General features: G+C 39.6%; 1 protein-coding gene across 1 annotated transcript in view; it reads right to left on the bottom strand.

The window, feature by feature from the left end:
- The window catches only part of LOC122817617 (plasmalemma vesicle associated protein), a 169,363-nt gene that overhangs the window by 3,461 nt on the left and 147,829 nt on the right, over nt 1-18,073 (bottom strand). The window contains exons 4-5 of the mRNA XM_044090662.1: nt 8,220-8,247; nt 2,190-2,264 (exon numbers count right to left, since the gene is read on the bottom strand). Of these exons, the coding sequence (XP_043946597.1) occupies nt 2,190-2,264; nt 8,220-8,247 (103 nt within the window). The remainder of the gene's footprint in view (nt 1-2,189; nt 2,265-8,219; nt 8,248-18,073) is intronic.

The following is an 18,073-nucleotide window of genomic DNA, read 5'->3' on the forward strand; positions in this document are numbered from 1 at the left end:
GTTATTCACAGTAAGTTCGTAAATGTTAAACATTATCTAGCTTTTTAAAATATTATTTATATATTGATATAGAGGCATTGGACCGTGAATTTAATTCATTATTTTTAAAAAATGGCGAGATGGATAAGGCCATTTTTAAGTATGCATTCTGCCAGCACTTCACTGTGACCAAATACACGGGCGATTTCGCCGTAATGTATTTGCAATAAGCTATACTTGTACTATTGATGAATATTTAGAAATGAATGTGTACCTGATTATTTAAATATAGTTTACATGTAATGAATATATGGGAACTTTGATAGCAAACTTGCGCAATGAGAGGTATTTATTGTAATTTGTGGATCAAAGTATAACATATAGAGTATAGTTTATTTTAATTTATGCAGTGTCAAAATACTGGCCGATTGCATGAAACTATCTGCACATTTTATGATCATAATGTCTTGAATAAATGTGACATTAGTTTATGATAACTGCTTTGAAAACAGTTGCTAAACGTCCGAAGACAATGAACTCGACTCAACTTTACATTATTGATTTAAAGTAAAGGCAGTACTTGGTCATACTTAGGGAGTTAAAGGATAGATTAAAAGCAGAACTTATAACTGAATTAAGACTTGCATGGACTTTATGTAGTATATATGCATACTGAATGTACCTGTAAGTCTATACAGATAGAATGTACTCGTAATATTTTAAGTAAGTAGTAGCAATACTACTTTGTTAGCTATAAGATCTGACTATATGAATTGTGCAAAATGTCATAAAATATTACAAGTTCAACAATATTTTCTTTGTTTTTACTGTTTTGATGTATTAAGTAGATTTTATCTACATGATGTGAGTTGAATATCACTTTAAAAGCAGGATTGATTAATAAGATTAGACATGTGATGTATATATAAGGATTGAACAAGGATTTTTAAATGTTAACAGTCTGATAAAGCTTACATGAAAGCGCTTATCTCTCTGTATACAAACAAATATCAGAAAACAAACGTTTTTGACTGCTCGTGGACATTGTATGCTGGAATCGCTGCTACGCCTTGGTTATCTCTCAGCTGTTTTATTTGGAACTATTAAACAAACTAGCAGACCCTTCAAAATGCTTCATACCAAGATCCTAATTAAAAGTGACCACTTGATAAATTTATACCCATGTTTTACATAATACTACCTCTGTTGATGACTATTTACCTGATTTTGCAAAAATCTATTAATTTTTAATGATATCCACTGTCCTTTCCCACACATTTCCTAAGTTGTTTAATCTTGTTTTGTTTCTTTCTTGATTTTCCTACTTGTTATGAAATATTATTGTTGAAATTATTGTTGGTACACAAAATAATTGCTACCCGTGCATGTGACTATAGTTACCATTTGGCCTGGCTCATGGATGTAGAGAGTGTTTAGAGCACTTCACTTGCCTAGTCAACCAGTACAAATGACCACCAAAGTGCTACGTCTATAATGTGTATAATATAGCCATGCTTTACCTCTGATCCTCACTACTTCCTGTCACCTGTTCCTCACTACTTCCTGTCACCTGTTCCTGTTGCCATTGCCAACTACCATCCAGTGTGTCAAACCGAAAACAATCGTCTTGCTGGTTAGCTAATGGAGAAAATGATAGTTACCGAAATGAATGTTTAGGTGCCATGGTAAAGTATCAACAACCAGAAGCTTATGTTTCTAGACTGGGATTTTTGCATAAAAAAATTGTGAAAAACTATCCAAGGGAAATGTTTTCATTTTGGTTTAAAACAAAATTCACCTGTTCATAGAGACCCCCCCCCGCCCAAAAAAAAAGTTAACCACTGCACAGCTATGTCATCTGCCTAACGTGCCTGTCATAAAAGTTACTTGCTAAGGATAACGGGATTGGTCAGGACTAAAACCCCCTACCTGTAGGTGTCAGAACTAGCATGGCTGGAAACTGGAATTACATTAACAAATCTTTCATTATCTGTTTCATTTCATTGAAAGAGTAGCATTTGCACAAGATGTTATGTTGATAGGCTGACATAAATTTGCTTCAGTGATACTGTGGCTTTTGTATAAAAGAAAGTGTCTTATATCCATGAACAAAAAAAAAAGTGCTAACCTGCCTGCCTTAGAAAGAAATAATTACTTGCAAGTACATACTGTGGTGTGTACATAGCAGTCAATGAAATGCTCTAACTTACACCTTCCAGGGCCTTTCTGTCCTTCCTGCATTTGCTGTGCTATCTGTAAAACATTCGCCATCCAGTCAGTGCCAGCTGGGGGAAAAATAAAAAAAAGGTGGTTAAGCCTTATAATGCAGTAATAAATGCGAAAACATTCAGACACAAACACATGCAAATATTCTATATGACTAACCCTTACAATGGAACAACAAATGCAAATACAAAAATATAGACGCATACACTTTTTATATTTATTTTTGCAATCTTAACAAAACCAACCCAATCACACGCTCATACAATATGTGCACACCTTGAGACTGGAAAAGAAACAAATGTTACATTCTTTTCAGATTGCATACAGATGTACAAAACCAAACCAGATAAATGCATACATTTTATATGGGGGGTTGCAAAGTCTCTCTATAATCCTCGATATGGGTATATTACATGGTGGCAGTATCATGCTTTGGGGTTGCCTTTCTTCATCTGGAACTGGGGCTTTAGTCAAGGTGGAGGGGAATTATGAACAGTTCCAAATACCAGTCACTTTTGGCCCAAAACCTTCAAGTGTCTGCTAGAAAGCCGAAGATGAGGAATTTTACCTTTCAACATGACAATGACCCCGAGCATACATCCAAATCAACAAAAGAATGGCTTCACCAGAAGAAAAATAAAGTTTTGGAATGGCCCAGCCAGAACCCAGACCTAAATCCAATAGAAAATCTGTGGGGTGACCTGAAGAGGGCTATGCACAACAGATGCCCTCACAATCTGACAGATTTAGAGCACTTTTGCAAGGAAGAGTGGGTAAATGTTGCCAAGTCAAGATGTGCCATGCTGATAGACTCCTACCCAAGAAAACTGAATGCTGTAATTAAATCAAAAGGTGCTTCGACAAAGTATTAGTTTAAGGGTGTGCACACTTGTGCAACCAGCTTATTGTATGTTTTTTATTTTTTATATTTTTCCCCTAACAGATTTATTTTTCAATTGAATTGTACACGTTATAGATCACATTAAAGGTGGGAAAAGTTTTGAGATGATTTATTGTGCTCTCATTTTTTTATATCACAAAAATCTGGCATTTTAACAGGGGTGGGTACACTCTTTATATCAACTGTATGTGCTGACTCTTCTTTCTATGCTTGGGGGCATTCTGACTGATGAGCTTGATTCTGTGGCAGAGTCTTCTGCCATTTCCATTTTGAGTTCTGGTTTTCAGGTGGCTCATCATTTTATTAGATGCAGTTACAGTGCTGCAGATGCACTCTGTAGGGCTGCTGCATCAGGATTGGAGACTATATATACTTTGCTATGCTTAGTTTGCCTTGTCTCAAGCTGGAGTTCATTGGTGGATTTACCAGATTTGACCAGACATTGATGTTAATAAGTGCATCTGTTGTGTACATGTATGTGTACACCTATGTTTTAATGTTTTTAGAGTTTGTATTAAACATATAGGTATATATGTATATTTTATATTTTTTATAAAAGCATATATATGTGCTAGATTTAGATTCATATTGCTTTGAAATTTGATCATATATATGCATATGTGTAGCTTGCAGTATGTTTCTTTAAATAATTTTTAAACTGCACATTTAAATAGGTCATGTGACTTTGGCTGCAGTCACATGACTACTAGGTCTGTATATAAAAAACAGTTGCTTTGTGTATATGTATTATTTAGTATTGAAGGGTTCATTCATACCCGAAAAAAGCTTTCTAAGATTTGTTCTCAGCATTCCTTGTGTGACTTTGGATCTTTTTGCAGTTTGTTTTTCTACCATTAGGATTTACCAGATTTCCCAGAATCCAGGTCTGCCTTTCCAAATGCTTCCAACCAGGGTTGGGAATCCCTTCAAACAACCACAATGTTCAGGAACTTTGGACTCTACAACAACTGGTAGACCATATCAACATCAAGAAGATGAGAGCTCTGATTCTGGCCCTTCATGCTTTCCACTTCCTTTGGGTTTGGGTCCTGTAAGGATGTTCACAGACAATAACAGTCATATGGTACATCAACAAGCAAGGTAACACAAAGTCCTACCTACTTTGCAGGCTGGCTCTTCAGGCTTGGGATTTTGCGGTTCACCATTAGTTGCTTCTTCTGGTGGTTTACATTCCCTTAGAGCACAGTCTTGTGTCAGAAACTTTTAAACTAGTCCAGGAATGATCCTCATGAATGGATGCTTCACAGAGAGGTGTTTCTGGACATTGTACATTGGTAGGGTACTCCTCAAATAGGTCTTTATGCTTCCTCTCTGAACAAACAACTTCCCATGACTTTTTTCTGGGAGGGGATGTTCCTGTATGACCATCTCCCTCCCCCTCTCCTACTACTACCAAAAGTCCTGGACAAGATCATGTGCAACAGGAGAAACGTTTGCTGGTGACCCCCTTTTGACCCAGACAGCACTGGTTCATCTGACTAGGAGCAATCACAAGTTACCTCACAGGATGGATCTTCTCATATGGGACAAGGGATCTCTCCTTCACCTTCGCTCACCCACTCTGCAGTTGATTTTTGAGTAATAGGGTTTTGATTCCTTTTCAACACCAATTTTCTGAGGATGTCCTATGTGGCTAAATGGAAGAGCTTTTCTGTTTGGTGTCTCAAGCATGACCTGGACCCTTTTTCTATGGCTATTCTTATGGCCCTTTCTTATTTGCATGACTTGCTCACTTCTGGTGTGGCATATTTATCTGTTAAAACAAGTTTGTCAGCCATTTCTGCAAGTCTGCCTTTGAATCAACTCATTTCTTCTTGTTTAGAAGTCGAACAAATTTTGAAAGATGTCCTACATATTAGACCCCCAAGGAAAGCCTATTCCTCCTCCTTGGGACCATAATTTTTGTTTTTGAGAAATTAACTCCATTTGCCCTTGAGCTTGCAGATTCCTCTACTTTGCTGCATTGTACTTGGAAGACTGGGCCTACCTGACATTGCTGACACTCCAGAATGCCGACAACCATATGGCCGACACCATATGATCGACATTCGGAATGCAGACAATGTGGAACTGGCTTCTCACTGTAGTGTGGAATGGAAAGATTTCCATTCCTGCACTGTAGTGCGATCTCTGAGTTGGTATATTAAAGTTATGGGGGTGGGGGATGCAGGGGGGTGTAGCCCCCCTGCTAGCATTTGAATAGAAGTTTTATTTTCCTTGTACATGGTCTACTTACAATGTCGAGATTTCTGATGTCGGTCATATAGTATTGGCCATATGGTTGTCGGCATTCTGAAATTGTGACCTTATCAAGTAGACCTGGAAGACTATACAGTTGGTGACTCTTTCTACTGCTAAGTCTCTAAATTTCAGGCACTAGTGGCAGTTGCACCTTTAGTTTTTCACAAGGAATGGGTGTCTCTCTCTCTCCATACCAGTTCCTCCTTTATGCCCAAGGTAGTTAATGATGTGCCCTTGAATAAAAAATTCATCTTCCCTTTTTCTCACCCCCCCATCCAGAAAATGGTAGTGATGGGATTCTTGACATCTTTGGTTTCATAGACGGCTCAGATATTATCTGGACAAGACAAATCATATCAGGAAGCCTGAGCAACATTTTGTTTTTTTTTCTTTCCAGGAAATTGAATTGGCTGTTTCTAAGCAAATCATCACTTCCTGATTTAGAAGTCCATTTCTTTGTGCTATTCCCTCCATGGCAAGCAGCTTTGTTCTTCTGTTCATTCTTATTTTGTCAGGGCAGTAGCCTCTTCTGGTGTTTTTCTCAAGGGTCTGGATACTAGATTCATTTTGGAAGCTGCTACTTGGTGTTCTGTATGGATTTTTGCTAAGCATTACAAGGTCGATGTCATTTCTATGACTAGGGTGGGTTTTGCAAGGCCATATGTCATGGAGTGGTGGAGGGTTTCTCTGTAGCTTTATCCTCCCATCCTCTCCAGTAACTTTTGTATGCTCCCAGTTGTAAGGAATACTGCAAAAGTGATAAAAAAGAGCACAGTACAGTTGTGTAAGATCCAAAACCTTGCTCTAACATTCATCACTTTTTCTAAGATGATCAGGGACACTGATTCCAATAACTGGAGCATACTTAAAGTTAATGATGAGGTTTTCAAAACCTTAGGTGAAAACCTAATTTGTGCATAAAACAGGTAGCAATTGCAAAAACCTTCCTGAGCACCCCATTTAGTATCACAAACAATTTGTGGTCAGTTGTACTAGAAACTGTGGGGCATGTGAGTCTGGATCAGAATTGTATCACTTCTGACATTTTTCCACACAGGATTCCCATGGCTTCTCGTAACTGTGACACCAAGGGTGGTATATACTGTGATTTGCAAGGAATGCTCCAAATTCTATGTAGGGAAAACTGAAAGGCAAGAATTTATGAGCATGTTTACTCTACTCTATATATTAAAAAAACAATACCAACAACACCTTATTTAAATGTAGACTGGAACGTCAAACTTTAAAATTTTTGTTCAGGTTCTTGGAAGTGGTACCCTATGATTTGAGAAGTGGTTCCTGGGAAATGAAATAGAATACACAGAACTAGTCTGTCAACTTTGGATAAATCTTATGGGTTTGGCTTAAATGACCAAGCTTCTATTGTGCCAGTACTCAAACTCAGGGCTATCAAAATATAAACAACAAAGTAAAATACAATAAATAAATATATATATATGTGTGTGTGTGTGTGTGTGTGTGTGTGTGTATATATATATATATATATATATATATATATATATATTGTAAGTGTGTGTGTTTCTCAGTTGTGTTTTATTTGTCTGGTGTATTTAAATGATGGACTTTATAAAACGTTTGTTAAATTTGTGTAACCTTTGGCTGTTAGTGATGCTGCTCGTGTTTTTTAATCGGTTTTGATTGATTGAGAGATGTTTTTACATGTGATGTGACAGAGGGATTATTTAAATCCCATGGTTTCTCTCTTTTTATAGATCTGATGAAGTCCCGTGTTTTTCACATGGATGAAAGCACTTAACCATTTTATTCACATTTATTCACATTGTGATTTTCTATTAAATTTTACCCTTCACCACTTGATGGTTTGATGCCTAATGTCTTTGCACTGATGTATTTTAACTAGGCACCCATTGGTTGAATGAAGACACTACGTGAGCCATTTTCAGTGTGTTTTCTGAATAAAAATACCCTTGATAATCACTATGAGATCTTTAACATTCATCTTAAGCTATCACCATACCTCTCCATTCTTAAGATTTTGCCTCATTTTGTCTGTTCCTTATAAAATTTGTGGACTTCTGCCAAATCAATAAGGATTGAAGTCGCAAAATAATAACATTGTGTTTCAGACTTCATATCCTTTAGAAAACGCATGCTAGCAAAAAAAAAAATATTCTAGCCCCCCCACACACACACACACACACACACACACAGTTGTAACTCTGCAATGGCAGTAATGGACCTTGAATTATTGAGTGGGAAGGAACCCACAACATTTCGATTTTCACAGCATCAAAGGCAATTATCCAATCTAGGTAACTCCTGTTCTGTGAAATTCATTGCTGATTTATTTACAAGATACAGCAGTGAAAAATGTTTATTTTTATAGTTGTTTAGTCCTCTTGACTCCCTCTGTTTTCTCATTTTGGTAAAGTCAACATAGTTCCATTCTCTGGCACAGCTGTCTTACACAACAACCTGCAATCTTCATTGTCTCCAGTAAAATCATGCTTTTTTGTCATAGTTGCTTTTCTCAATAAAATATTCTTGCATTGTGATTTACTATAAATATACAATATTAAATATCCATCTCAAATGACTGTAGAGCATCATCTTGGCTGTTTTTAAAAAACATGTACTGAAACATTTAATAACAAAGATGTGCCACTGTCTGACCACACAGGGCTTTGGTTCTTGTAACATGCATTCATTATTTGACAAACAGGAGTTGTAGAGAGAATGGGCAAAGATAAGAGTTTGGAAGGGAGGATTTTTGTGTTCTGTATTGCCTGCAATACACTTTAAAACACACTTTCATCATATTCCAATGACTTCCACTTTCATACAATTTAAAACGTTTTTTTCTACTTACCTGGATTGTTTGAAGAAGGGTAGGCAGGCTGAAAAAAAAAGAACATTATTAGTCTGTTTGTAGCTACAACAGAAATTGAATACATTAAGTTTTTAGAATATTTATTCCATTGATATATTAAGTTTCTACAGCTGATATAATTCATGTATTGTCATGCAGCATGTGCCAAAACAATGCTTTGCTGACATACCACCCTACCAGCTCTTAAGCTTTTTAATGTCACAATATTGGGTTGAAGCCCTTGGGTTTGATTTTTCAGATCCAGGATTTCTCTAGTTGCGGAATACTGGGTGGGTCACAGCAGTATTACTGAAATGTAATCAAGGCAACAATGTAGTCACAAAGTGGATAAAATGCTATAAGTTATAGACGACTGCAAATTATACAAGGACTTGTCATTATTATTAAAAATGTGCATGCTGATTGGTCAGCCCAACAGACTGCCTGTTGTAAATCGAGCATATACCAATAGAATAAAGTCCAGCTGCTGAAGCACCATTGAGTGGCCAGATTTTTCTGTTGATAAATGTTACTGAGGGCAGACCAAATACAAGAAAAAGCAGGTATGTTCTGCAAAACTAAAGAAACAGAAATGTACCTGATTACCTGATTTTCCTTGTATTTCTCTGCAGTCTTGGATTTCTTTGCCTTGTAGTTTGTTTAAAAAAAAAAAAAAAAAAAAAAAAAAAGCAATGGCTATTTCTTTTATTCTCGTTGCTTCTGTTCAACAGCACTGATATACTGTGCATGCCTTGGAATGCAAGTCTCGTATGCATGTGCATTACATCAGAAAATGCAGAGGAACACTACAGCTCCATCATACAAATTATTTAAGAAAGGCAAGCAATTTCTTAAATAATGTCAGTGTATAATAGCAATAATCCACTCCTGGGTTTGTTAATGGTGGATTTACCCACGGTTGCCTTTGTTTGATCACTCTGGCTTCTCCCTCATGATCAAACCACAGCAGTTGTGGGTATATCTAGCATTACTGGCACCCAGTCCTGGGTTATTGTTTAATCTAAGGTCTTGGGATTCTTCAGCTATTGAGCTGTGTAAGGATCTCAAAGTGCATGAAAAATTTAGTAGGCAACAAAGAAGATTATCCGTACCATTTGGAGCAGTGGAGTGGACTCCTTACTTCCTAGATTGAGACAGAGTATTCATGATATGGACACATAATCCATCAGGGATTCCAACAAAATGAACTGCAATGGAAAGGGGATGCACACTGGTACGTGTATACTCTGTGCAAGTCTCTCTGTTTTGAGAATTTTTTTTTTATTTTGCTGCATCATCATCACTGGTTGTGACTTTTTTTCCTTAAATCACTCCTTTATAGGCTGTTTAAGTCTATGAGGTTATTGAATGTGATATTTCCTGGACATTGTGCTGATTTATTGCAACATCTAATATTGTATGCCATTTAAATAAAATTGCATCCTATCATGGACGGTCCAGGCACCCTCTCAATATTGAATAAATTGACCCACAGTAATAATACAAAACTGAGCCATTTATTATACTACCAAATTAAGGAAAATGTTAAATATATCATCTTATAATGGTGAAAGAATTGAGTCTTAAACAGTGTTAATTACAAACAAAATTGCACTTGGATGCGAAAATGCATTGAAAAAGAAGAGCTTGCATCATAACATCCACTCATCATTTTAAAAGGTGCCGTATCATGGGCAAGTCATGTTGCCAAAGAACTGTAAGAATGAAGAAAAAGGTTCTCTGACTCATTAGTATTTTTGCAGGAATACCATTCATTTCTTAGGTAATCACCCTGTTTCCCAAATCAGGGAACATCAGCATTACTGACGCGGCTTCTCAGCTCTTCTGTGGATCACTAGTGATATCTGCATTGCTTACAGTATTTATTTCCTTGTTTCACTTGAAAGAAAGTTACTGTTTGTCATTTTTGCATTTAAGTTACCTGTAACACATTGCACTTAAGTTACCTGGCACTTGTTCACTAAAGCAATTATATAAGTCAGCACTAAAAATTAAAAGCACTACACCCTCACTCTCCACTGGCCCTTGTTTTCAATTATTAAGGAATTCCCAATATTATTCTAGCATGTCCAAAGGTCAGTTGTCAATCTCCTCTCCGGTCCAGCTGGTGAATCTGGGAATCTTGAGGCAATGTTACAACTGCCTCATGTACACAGACAACCCTCTCCTCCTCCCAACAAATTCCAACACATGTGAGAGATGCAACCATATAGCCAAACTGGAGGCTAAGCTCTCTCAACTCAGTACTGGCATAACCAGTCAGGAGGAGAAGGAAACCACACTCACTACAATTCCAGTCTCACCTAGACCTACCATGACAGCAAACCAAACACATAATCACACAAAAACATACTCTGAGGCTCTAAATAAAGATCTGCCTAAGCAGCAGAGACCTCCAAAGCAGACACCCAAGCAACCGCTACCCCAAAACAAAACATGTGCAACACATATCTCACAAAGCCAGTGTGCCGAACAGTCACAGCCCTTAAGACTAAACAACACACCTGATACACTTGTAATAGGTGACTCTATCATCAGGCACACTGATGTCCCGCTCACCAGGCTGAACAAGGAGAGGGTCACGGTGAGCAGCCTGTCAGGCGCTAGGATCCGCCACATAATACAAGCACTCAGGTCACTCCAAGGCAAGTACAAATATGACTCAGTCATTGTCCATGCTGGTGTGAATGACCTGAGATGTACCTCCCTGGACTACATGAAAAGAGACATAAAGGAGCTCTCTGAGCATGTAGCCCAGGCCGGTATGACCCTGACCCTTGAGTAGCATCTTACCCTCACCAAGAATGATGCCACAGTATGAAGACAAGATGATCAATTTCAACAATTGGCTTAAGTACGGGTGTCATTCAAAGGGGATCCAATGCCTGTCAGCTTGGGATGATATGCTCGACAAGCCACGATGCTTCGCTAGGGACGGCTTGCACCTGTTACCCCTGGGCTTTCGGATATTGGCAAAGGCTCTTGCTACCCCCATAGTGCCTTTTTAGGCAAGGCTCAAAAGACAAACCCACCTCCATGGGTATCACAAGGGATAAGAAACTAAGAGTAATGCTACTCAACGCCAGAAGTCTAAACCTCAAGATGCACGCACTCGAAACTCTCCTTAGCATGGAGAACATCGATATCTGTGCAGTAACAGAAACCTGGTTCAGGGCTGCCAAGAGCACCCCAGCACTACCAGGTTATACCTCATACCATGCTTTTTGGCCCCAAAACTTGGACTGAACCACAAAAGGAGGGGGAGTATCGATATTCATCAAAGATACACACACCTCCAGGTTGGTGGCAAAGCACGAAGCATCAGAGACTATCCATGTGCAACTAACAGTGGGTAAAACTGCCTTCCAGTTTATAGCCTGCTACAGACCACCCTCCCAAACCCAGCATCCCCACTCAGCCTTCCTGAGAACACGGGAAAATATGAAGGTCTCTCCAAACACCATTATATTGGGCGACTTCAACTACCCAAACAGACTGGGAGCATTACTCTAGCTCCAACACTCTAGCCCAAAGGTTCCTAGAATTTATAAACTCAAATGCTATGGAACAACTTGTTACCACTCCCACAAGAGGGGAAAACATACTGGACCTGATCATCACCAACATGGGGACTCTATGCTCCAGACCAGAAGTTTATCCCTCACTGGTAAGATCAGACCATAAACTAATCTTACTGGATATTCACATCCCGACCCCACCCCCTGCCCAGAAAACCACAGTGAAAAACTTCTCTAAAGCAAATTTCACACTCCTCAAAACCGAGGTGGAAGCCTTCAAAGCCCCCGGGCCTGTGGAAAATACGGCCCAGACCACAGAATCCTTTATAAACGCATTCTATGAACACCTTCAGGAATGCATGGATCATGCGATCCCAAATAAAACCAAGACCCAATCCTCCAAAGGCAAACGTCCTGTCTGGTGGACCCCAGCCATAAACAAACTATACAATAGAAGGAGGAAGCTACTAAATGATAGAGCAAAATCCCAAAAAGGGAAGGCATCACTGATCAGTATTAGCAAAAAACTGCGGGCACTCATAAAATTGTCTAAGGCCAGCTTCAAGAGAAAAATTGCACAGGACACTAAGGATAATCACAAGGCTTTCTTTAGTTATGTTAGGAACCTGGGTGGTAATTCCCAGATATGCTCAGAATTAGTCCAAAATGACAAAAAATACACTGAACCCACAGACCTTGCCAACATCCTAGCTGACAGGTTCAGCGCAAACGTCCCCCCCCCCCAACCAAAAGCCCTCCCCACCAAAAGGGCAAATATCTATCCCAGCAGAGTGCTGCCCCCCTGACATCTCAGATGCTCAGGTAAGAACCGCCCTCTCCAAAGCAAAAAACACAACATCAATGGGACCAGACGGTGTCCCAGGCTGCGTCCTACATGAACTCCAAGAAGAGCTAAACCCAAACATAAAACTACTGTTCAATCTCAGCCTTACTACAGGATATATGCCCAAAGAGTGGCGTACAGCAACAGTGGTCCCTCTCAATAAAGGTGGTGCCTCAACGGATCCTGGAAACTATCGCCCCATAAGCCTGACTAGCTTGGTCTGCAAAGCTATGGAAAGGATCATCATAGACCTCATAAATAAAGATATTGGGGACCTACAGACACTGGATCCTAACCAGTTCGGCTTTGTTAAGGGCAGATCCTGCCTCTTAAACCTGGTTGATTTCTTTGAAACAGTCACCAAGGCCATTGACGAGGGGAAGGTGGCCCACACAGCCTACCTGGACCTCGAAAAAGCCTTCGATACAATACCCCACTCGGGCATTATAGATAAGCTCACCAACTTAAATATAAACCCCTATGTCACTAGATGGATTGCAAACTGGCTCAAGGACAGAACCCACATGGTTAGAATTGCTGGAGCCATGTCAGACTCCAAACCAGTTACAAGTGGTGTCCCACAAGGCTCAGTCCTGGGACCTCTCTTGTTCGGTATATATTTCTCGGAGGTACAGGCCAACACGGAAGGACTGTGGCTGACCAAGTTCACAGATGACTGCAAACTGGGCGCCATAATCGACTCTCCAGCCGACACAAGCATCCTCCAAAAGGGCCTCATAGAAACAGACAACTGGTGCCAGAGCCATGGTCTCAAGCTAAATGCCAAAAGTGTATAGTCATCCCCTTTGGCAAAAACAAAGTGCCCACAAATTACCACATAGGTGGTAATCCATTAAGTACAGAAGAAGTAATTAGGGACCTGGGGACCCAAGTTGATAGCAATCTCTCATTTGACAACCATGTGGCCAAAGTGGTTAGAAAAACATTTTATATAGCCCACCTAATCATGAAGGGATTCACATCTAGATCAGGGAGGTCATGCATGTGCCTTTTCTCTCATCCCTCCACATGCCCATAATTGAGTACACACCCTTTTTGGGATGGGATCCTGCAGCAGCTGCAAAGAAGACCCCAAGACAAAAACCAAAGGATCAAGGATCATCAAAGGGCAAAAATATGCTGCATATGCTGCGGAAACTCAACTCTCCAGCTCTACTCAGTGACATACCACCTGCTCATGCTGTGAGGTGATCTGTGCCTGAATGGATGTAATTGTGCTTCCTAATGGACATTCAAAATCTGCAAATCCCAAATCGTAATCCCTATAAACCCCAAACAACTTGAACCTCAGCACTGAAATAAATAGGGGACAGACAGGCTCACAGAGCAGATTTTCACTCTGACCAAAAATTCCAATAAAAGTCCAGGTTAGGCAAAGTCCCTCACTGACTCTCTTCAAGAGGAATCTTGCTGAGTGGATGGGAGATCGTAGGTTTACCCCGGGTATCACTTCTGTGTCACTGATAGACAGAGGCACAGTATACTAACCTCGAAAAAGGGCATAGCAAAATAAATTTAAAATGGGTGGTGAAAGCCAAACACACTCTGGCTAGGCTTATAAATGCCCTAGGGCAGATAGCCTAGTATGAACCTATGAACCTATTACATATTTCCTGCTGCTTACCGAATATGTATACTGTAGCCATGAAGGTAACCTTCTCAAAGTGAATTGCAATGCTTTAAAATGTTGCTAGGTAGTAGCAATTATTTTACATTTGTGCATTTAGAGAATAATAATCCAACATTCCACATTAATAGTGCTGCACAGCCAGCTTTCAGAACTGTTAGCAAGGTGAAACTAGAAGCATTATAGGTCCCCCCCCCCATTTTAAAGTATTTGAGTCCATTACAACCATTTTCATTGGCAGTGTACTAATTTGGCTCCCAGAGATGCTTACTGAATCTGTTTAGTGGTACTGTCCTGCCTGTAATATTTGACTGTTATGAACAGACATTATCCTTAAGTCTCCCAATTAAAAACATCACCACATCTGATTCGACTTGTTTGAGCATGTGCAGACTGACTGGTTCCATGGAGGTGTTGCCTGCTTTGCTGTCTCCCTCTCCCCCAGCCACCCTTTAGAGTCTTTCCTTTATTCTTCCCGAACTCTACCCATGCTATTGACGCTCCACTAACACAAAACTTTATTCTAGCTTTTACTTGCACTACCACTACTCACCATTCCTGCTCTGCGCTACCACTACTCACCATTTCTGCAGTGTGCTACCACTACTCACCATTCCTGCAGTGCGCTACCACTACTCACCATTCCTGTTCTGCGCTACCACTACTCACCATTCCTGCAGTGCGCTACCACTACTCACCATTCCTACTCTGCACTACCACTTCTCACCATTCCTGCTCCACATCTGTCAACAAATACACTGACAGATAAATTTATTCAGTGGTAATGTCTACGGTATTTACCTGTACTATGTACATTCACAATCATTTAATCACTCGAGATGAAAAACTTACCACTACCTTAAACAGGATGCTAATATACTCCTAATAGAACAATTAGTGTGTCCATTCATTTAACAGACCACTACTTTCAATTTTCCAAGTGAATATAGTTTCAGCCAGTTACTATTGCAGGATTTCTTAAACCTCTTTACCTCCTCACTTCCATTGTCATCTAATACGGTACATAGCCACAAACTCTTACAGAATCATTTAAATACTATTTTGGCTTTTCCCAGGCTCCCTTCATTATACAGTATAACTACTAGCTCCTTCTATCAAATTAACAGATAGTAGTTCCTACCCTCTCCACTTCTGAGTTGCAGCCCTTTTTTTTTTCTTTTTATTTACCAGGCACTCAACATTATATATATTTTTGTAAAATACAACCTAAACTTAACTGACGTAAACTACATCCTTTGAAATAACTATACCATGAAAATATCTTCCTCTGGTAATCTACTTTCCTCATTGTACAGACCTAACTTTTTTTCCCCTTCTGTCTCCACTTTTGCCTCCATAACTACACAAAGCCTTCTCCATTAACTTTTAACCTAGTAAATAGTACAGCTTCATTACTTTTTGGCTACCCGATCACCAGACATACTAGCCAGCTTGCAATCTTTGATAAAACCAGATAGCTCTATCCTTCACATGCACTTCCTGGATATATACATCTTGTCTTACTAAGCCAATAAATAAAAAAGGTGGGGGAACTCTTCTAATTAAAGAAAGCCTCAAAGATGCTCTAAAATACCAGATCTTGTCACAAAATAAGCAACCCCAACCAACCCCCAACTGTAATAAAGCTAAAAAAAACTTCTCAAAAGCTGACTACAACCTCCTAAGGGAGGGTATCCATAGCTTCACACCACTGCCCCCCTCAGAGAATGCAGACAACTATGCTGAACAGCATGTCAGTGCAGGATACAAGCACCTGTACTACTGCATGGACTCAGCCATACTCAACAGAACTAAACCTGCTCCTCAAGGAAATACAAACCTGTCTGGTAGACATCCTCTATCAACAGGCTTTACAAACAAAAAGAAGAAACTGTTGGCCAGGGGTATAAAGGAACATATTCCAAATTGGAAAAACTCTCTCCTTAGCCTCAACAAGCAAATTAGATCACTAGTGAAGGCCTCCAAAGCCAGTTATGAATCTGAATTAGCCTCTGAAACAAATGGAAACCACAAAACCATCTTCAGTTATGTCAGGAGCCTCCATGGCAAAGCCCAGGTTTGTTCTGAATAAGTACTTAATAGCATCACTTACACTGATCCTGTTGACTTAGCCAACCTACTAGCAGATAGGTTCAGCACAAACTTCACTCCCCCTGTCCCCCACAAAGGCCATTTCAGCATCCCCGATACTTGCCCTGCACCTCACATCTCCATAGATCAAGTGCTAAAGGCCCAATCCAAGGCAAAGAACACAGCTTCCATGGGACCTGATAGTATCCCAGGCTGTATTCTGTACCATCTCCAGCAAGAACTGTCTTTGCCATTGAGCACCCTATTCAACCACAGCACAAGTACAGGCTTCACTCCATCAGAGTGGAGAACAGCCATTGTCATCGCCTTGCACAAAGGTGGTGCCACTACTGAACCTGGAAACTACTGCCCCATTAGCTTGATAACTCTGATCTGTAAAGGCATGGAGCATATTATTAAGGATCTGGTAAACAAGGACATAGGCAATCTCCAAGCACTTGACCCCACACAGTTTGGATTCATCAAGGGCAGATATTGCCTGTTGAACCTGGTTGACTTCTTTGAGACTGTCACCATGGCCCTGGATGAGGGAAAGCTGGTGCATACAGCTTACCTTGACTTGGCCAAGGCCTTTGACACAATCTGCCACTCGGGCATCATGGAAAAGTTAACAGATGGTGTAAATCCCTGACAGGAGTCTCAAAGTCAAAATAGGTGCCTCCACCTCCGATAGCAGACCTGTCACTAGTGGAGTTCACCAGGAATTTGTCCTCGGACCCCTACTGTTTGGCATCTACTTCTCAGAGGTCCAGGCAAAGACAAAAGGCCTGTGGATGACCAAGTTTGTGGATGATTGTAAGTTCATTGTTGTCATTGACTCCCCAAATGATGTTATCATACTCCAAGAGCATCTCACAGCAACTAATGACTGGTACCACAGTTATGGCTTCAAGCTAAATGCAAAAAAGGTATCATCATACCATTCAGCAGAAACATGGCCCCTGCTGATTACCACATCGACAACCCCCCAAAGTACACAACCTGTGGTGAGACAAGTTAATTAGAGAAGATTGGGCTTATTTATTTTATTTACTGACATTTGATTACCAGGAGAGTCCAACTGGGCAGGTGCCCGTTTTCAGTGGAAGCCCTGTGAGAAAAGCTCCATTGCAAAACATTTTAAGAACAATAATTTCACAATCTCTACAAGAAATAATACAAAAAACATCTGCGGTTTAAATAATTATAGCAAATTAGACATAATATGAAAACATTGGTTAAGAATAGGTACAAGAATAGGTACAAGCTATATGACAATTTAATATTTAAAGAAGTTTTTACCCACTTTATAGAGAAATTTAAGGTAAGTTAGTATAATACAAACTGGAATTTAAATGTGAAGTTAGAGAAAACTAAACTTATGGTATGTTTAGAGAGAGAGAGACAGGGAGAGAACTCGACAGAAGTAAAGACGTGAGTGAAGAAGGGAGTGTAAGGAAGTATAAATAGGTACTGGTTCACATTTAGGGATATAATTTATCCTTGTTTTGATCAAAACGAGAGAGGTTTTGGCTAGGAAGCCTTTCAGAATCATTTTAAAGGATGGGAGGGAGGGTGCTGACCTGATGGATAGAGATATGGCATTCCACGTCTTAGTAACATTGTCTGTACTCGTACCTTGCCCAGCAGATTTGATAATATATATATATATATATATATATATATATATATATATATATATATATATTTGAAATGCTTAATCTCGCACTTC

This window comes from Protopterus annectens, chromosome 13.part0 (genome assembly GCF_019279795.1).
Source record: "Protopterus annectens isolate FY-2018-M chromosome 13.part0, PAN1.0, whole genome shotgun sequence".
Classification (NCBI taxonomy): Eukaryota; Metazoa; Chordata; order Ceratodontiformes; family Protopteridae; genus Protopterus; species Protopterus annectens.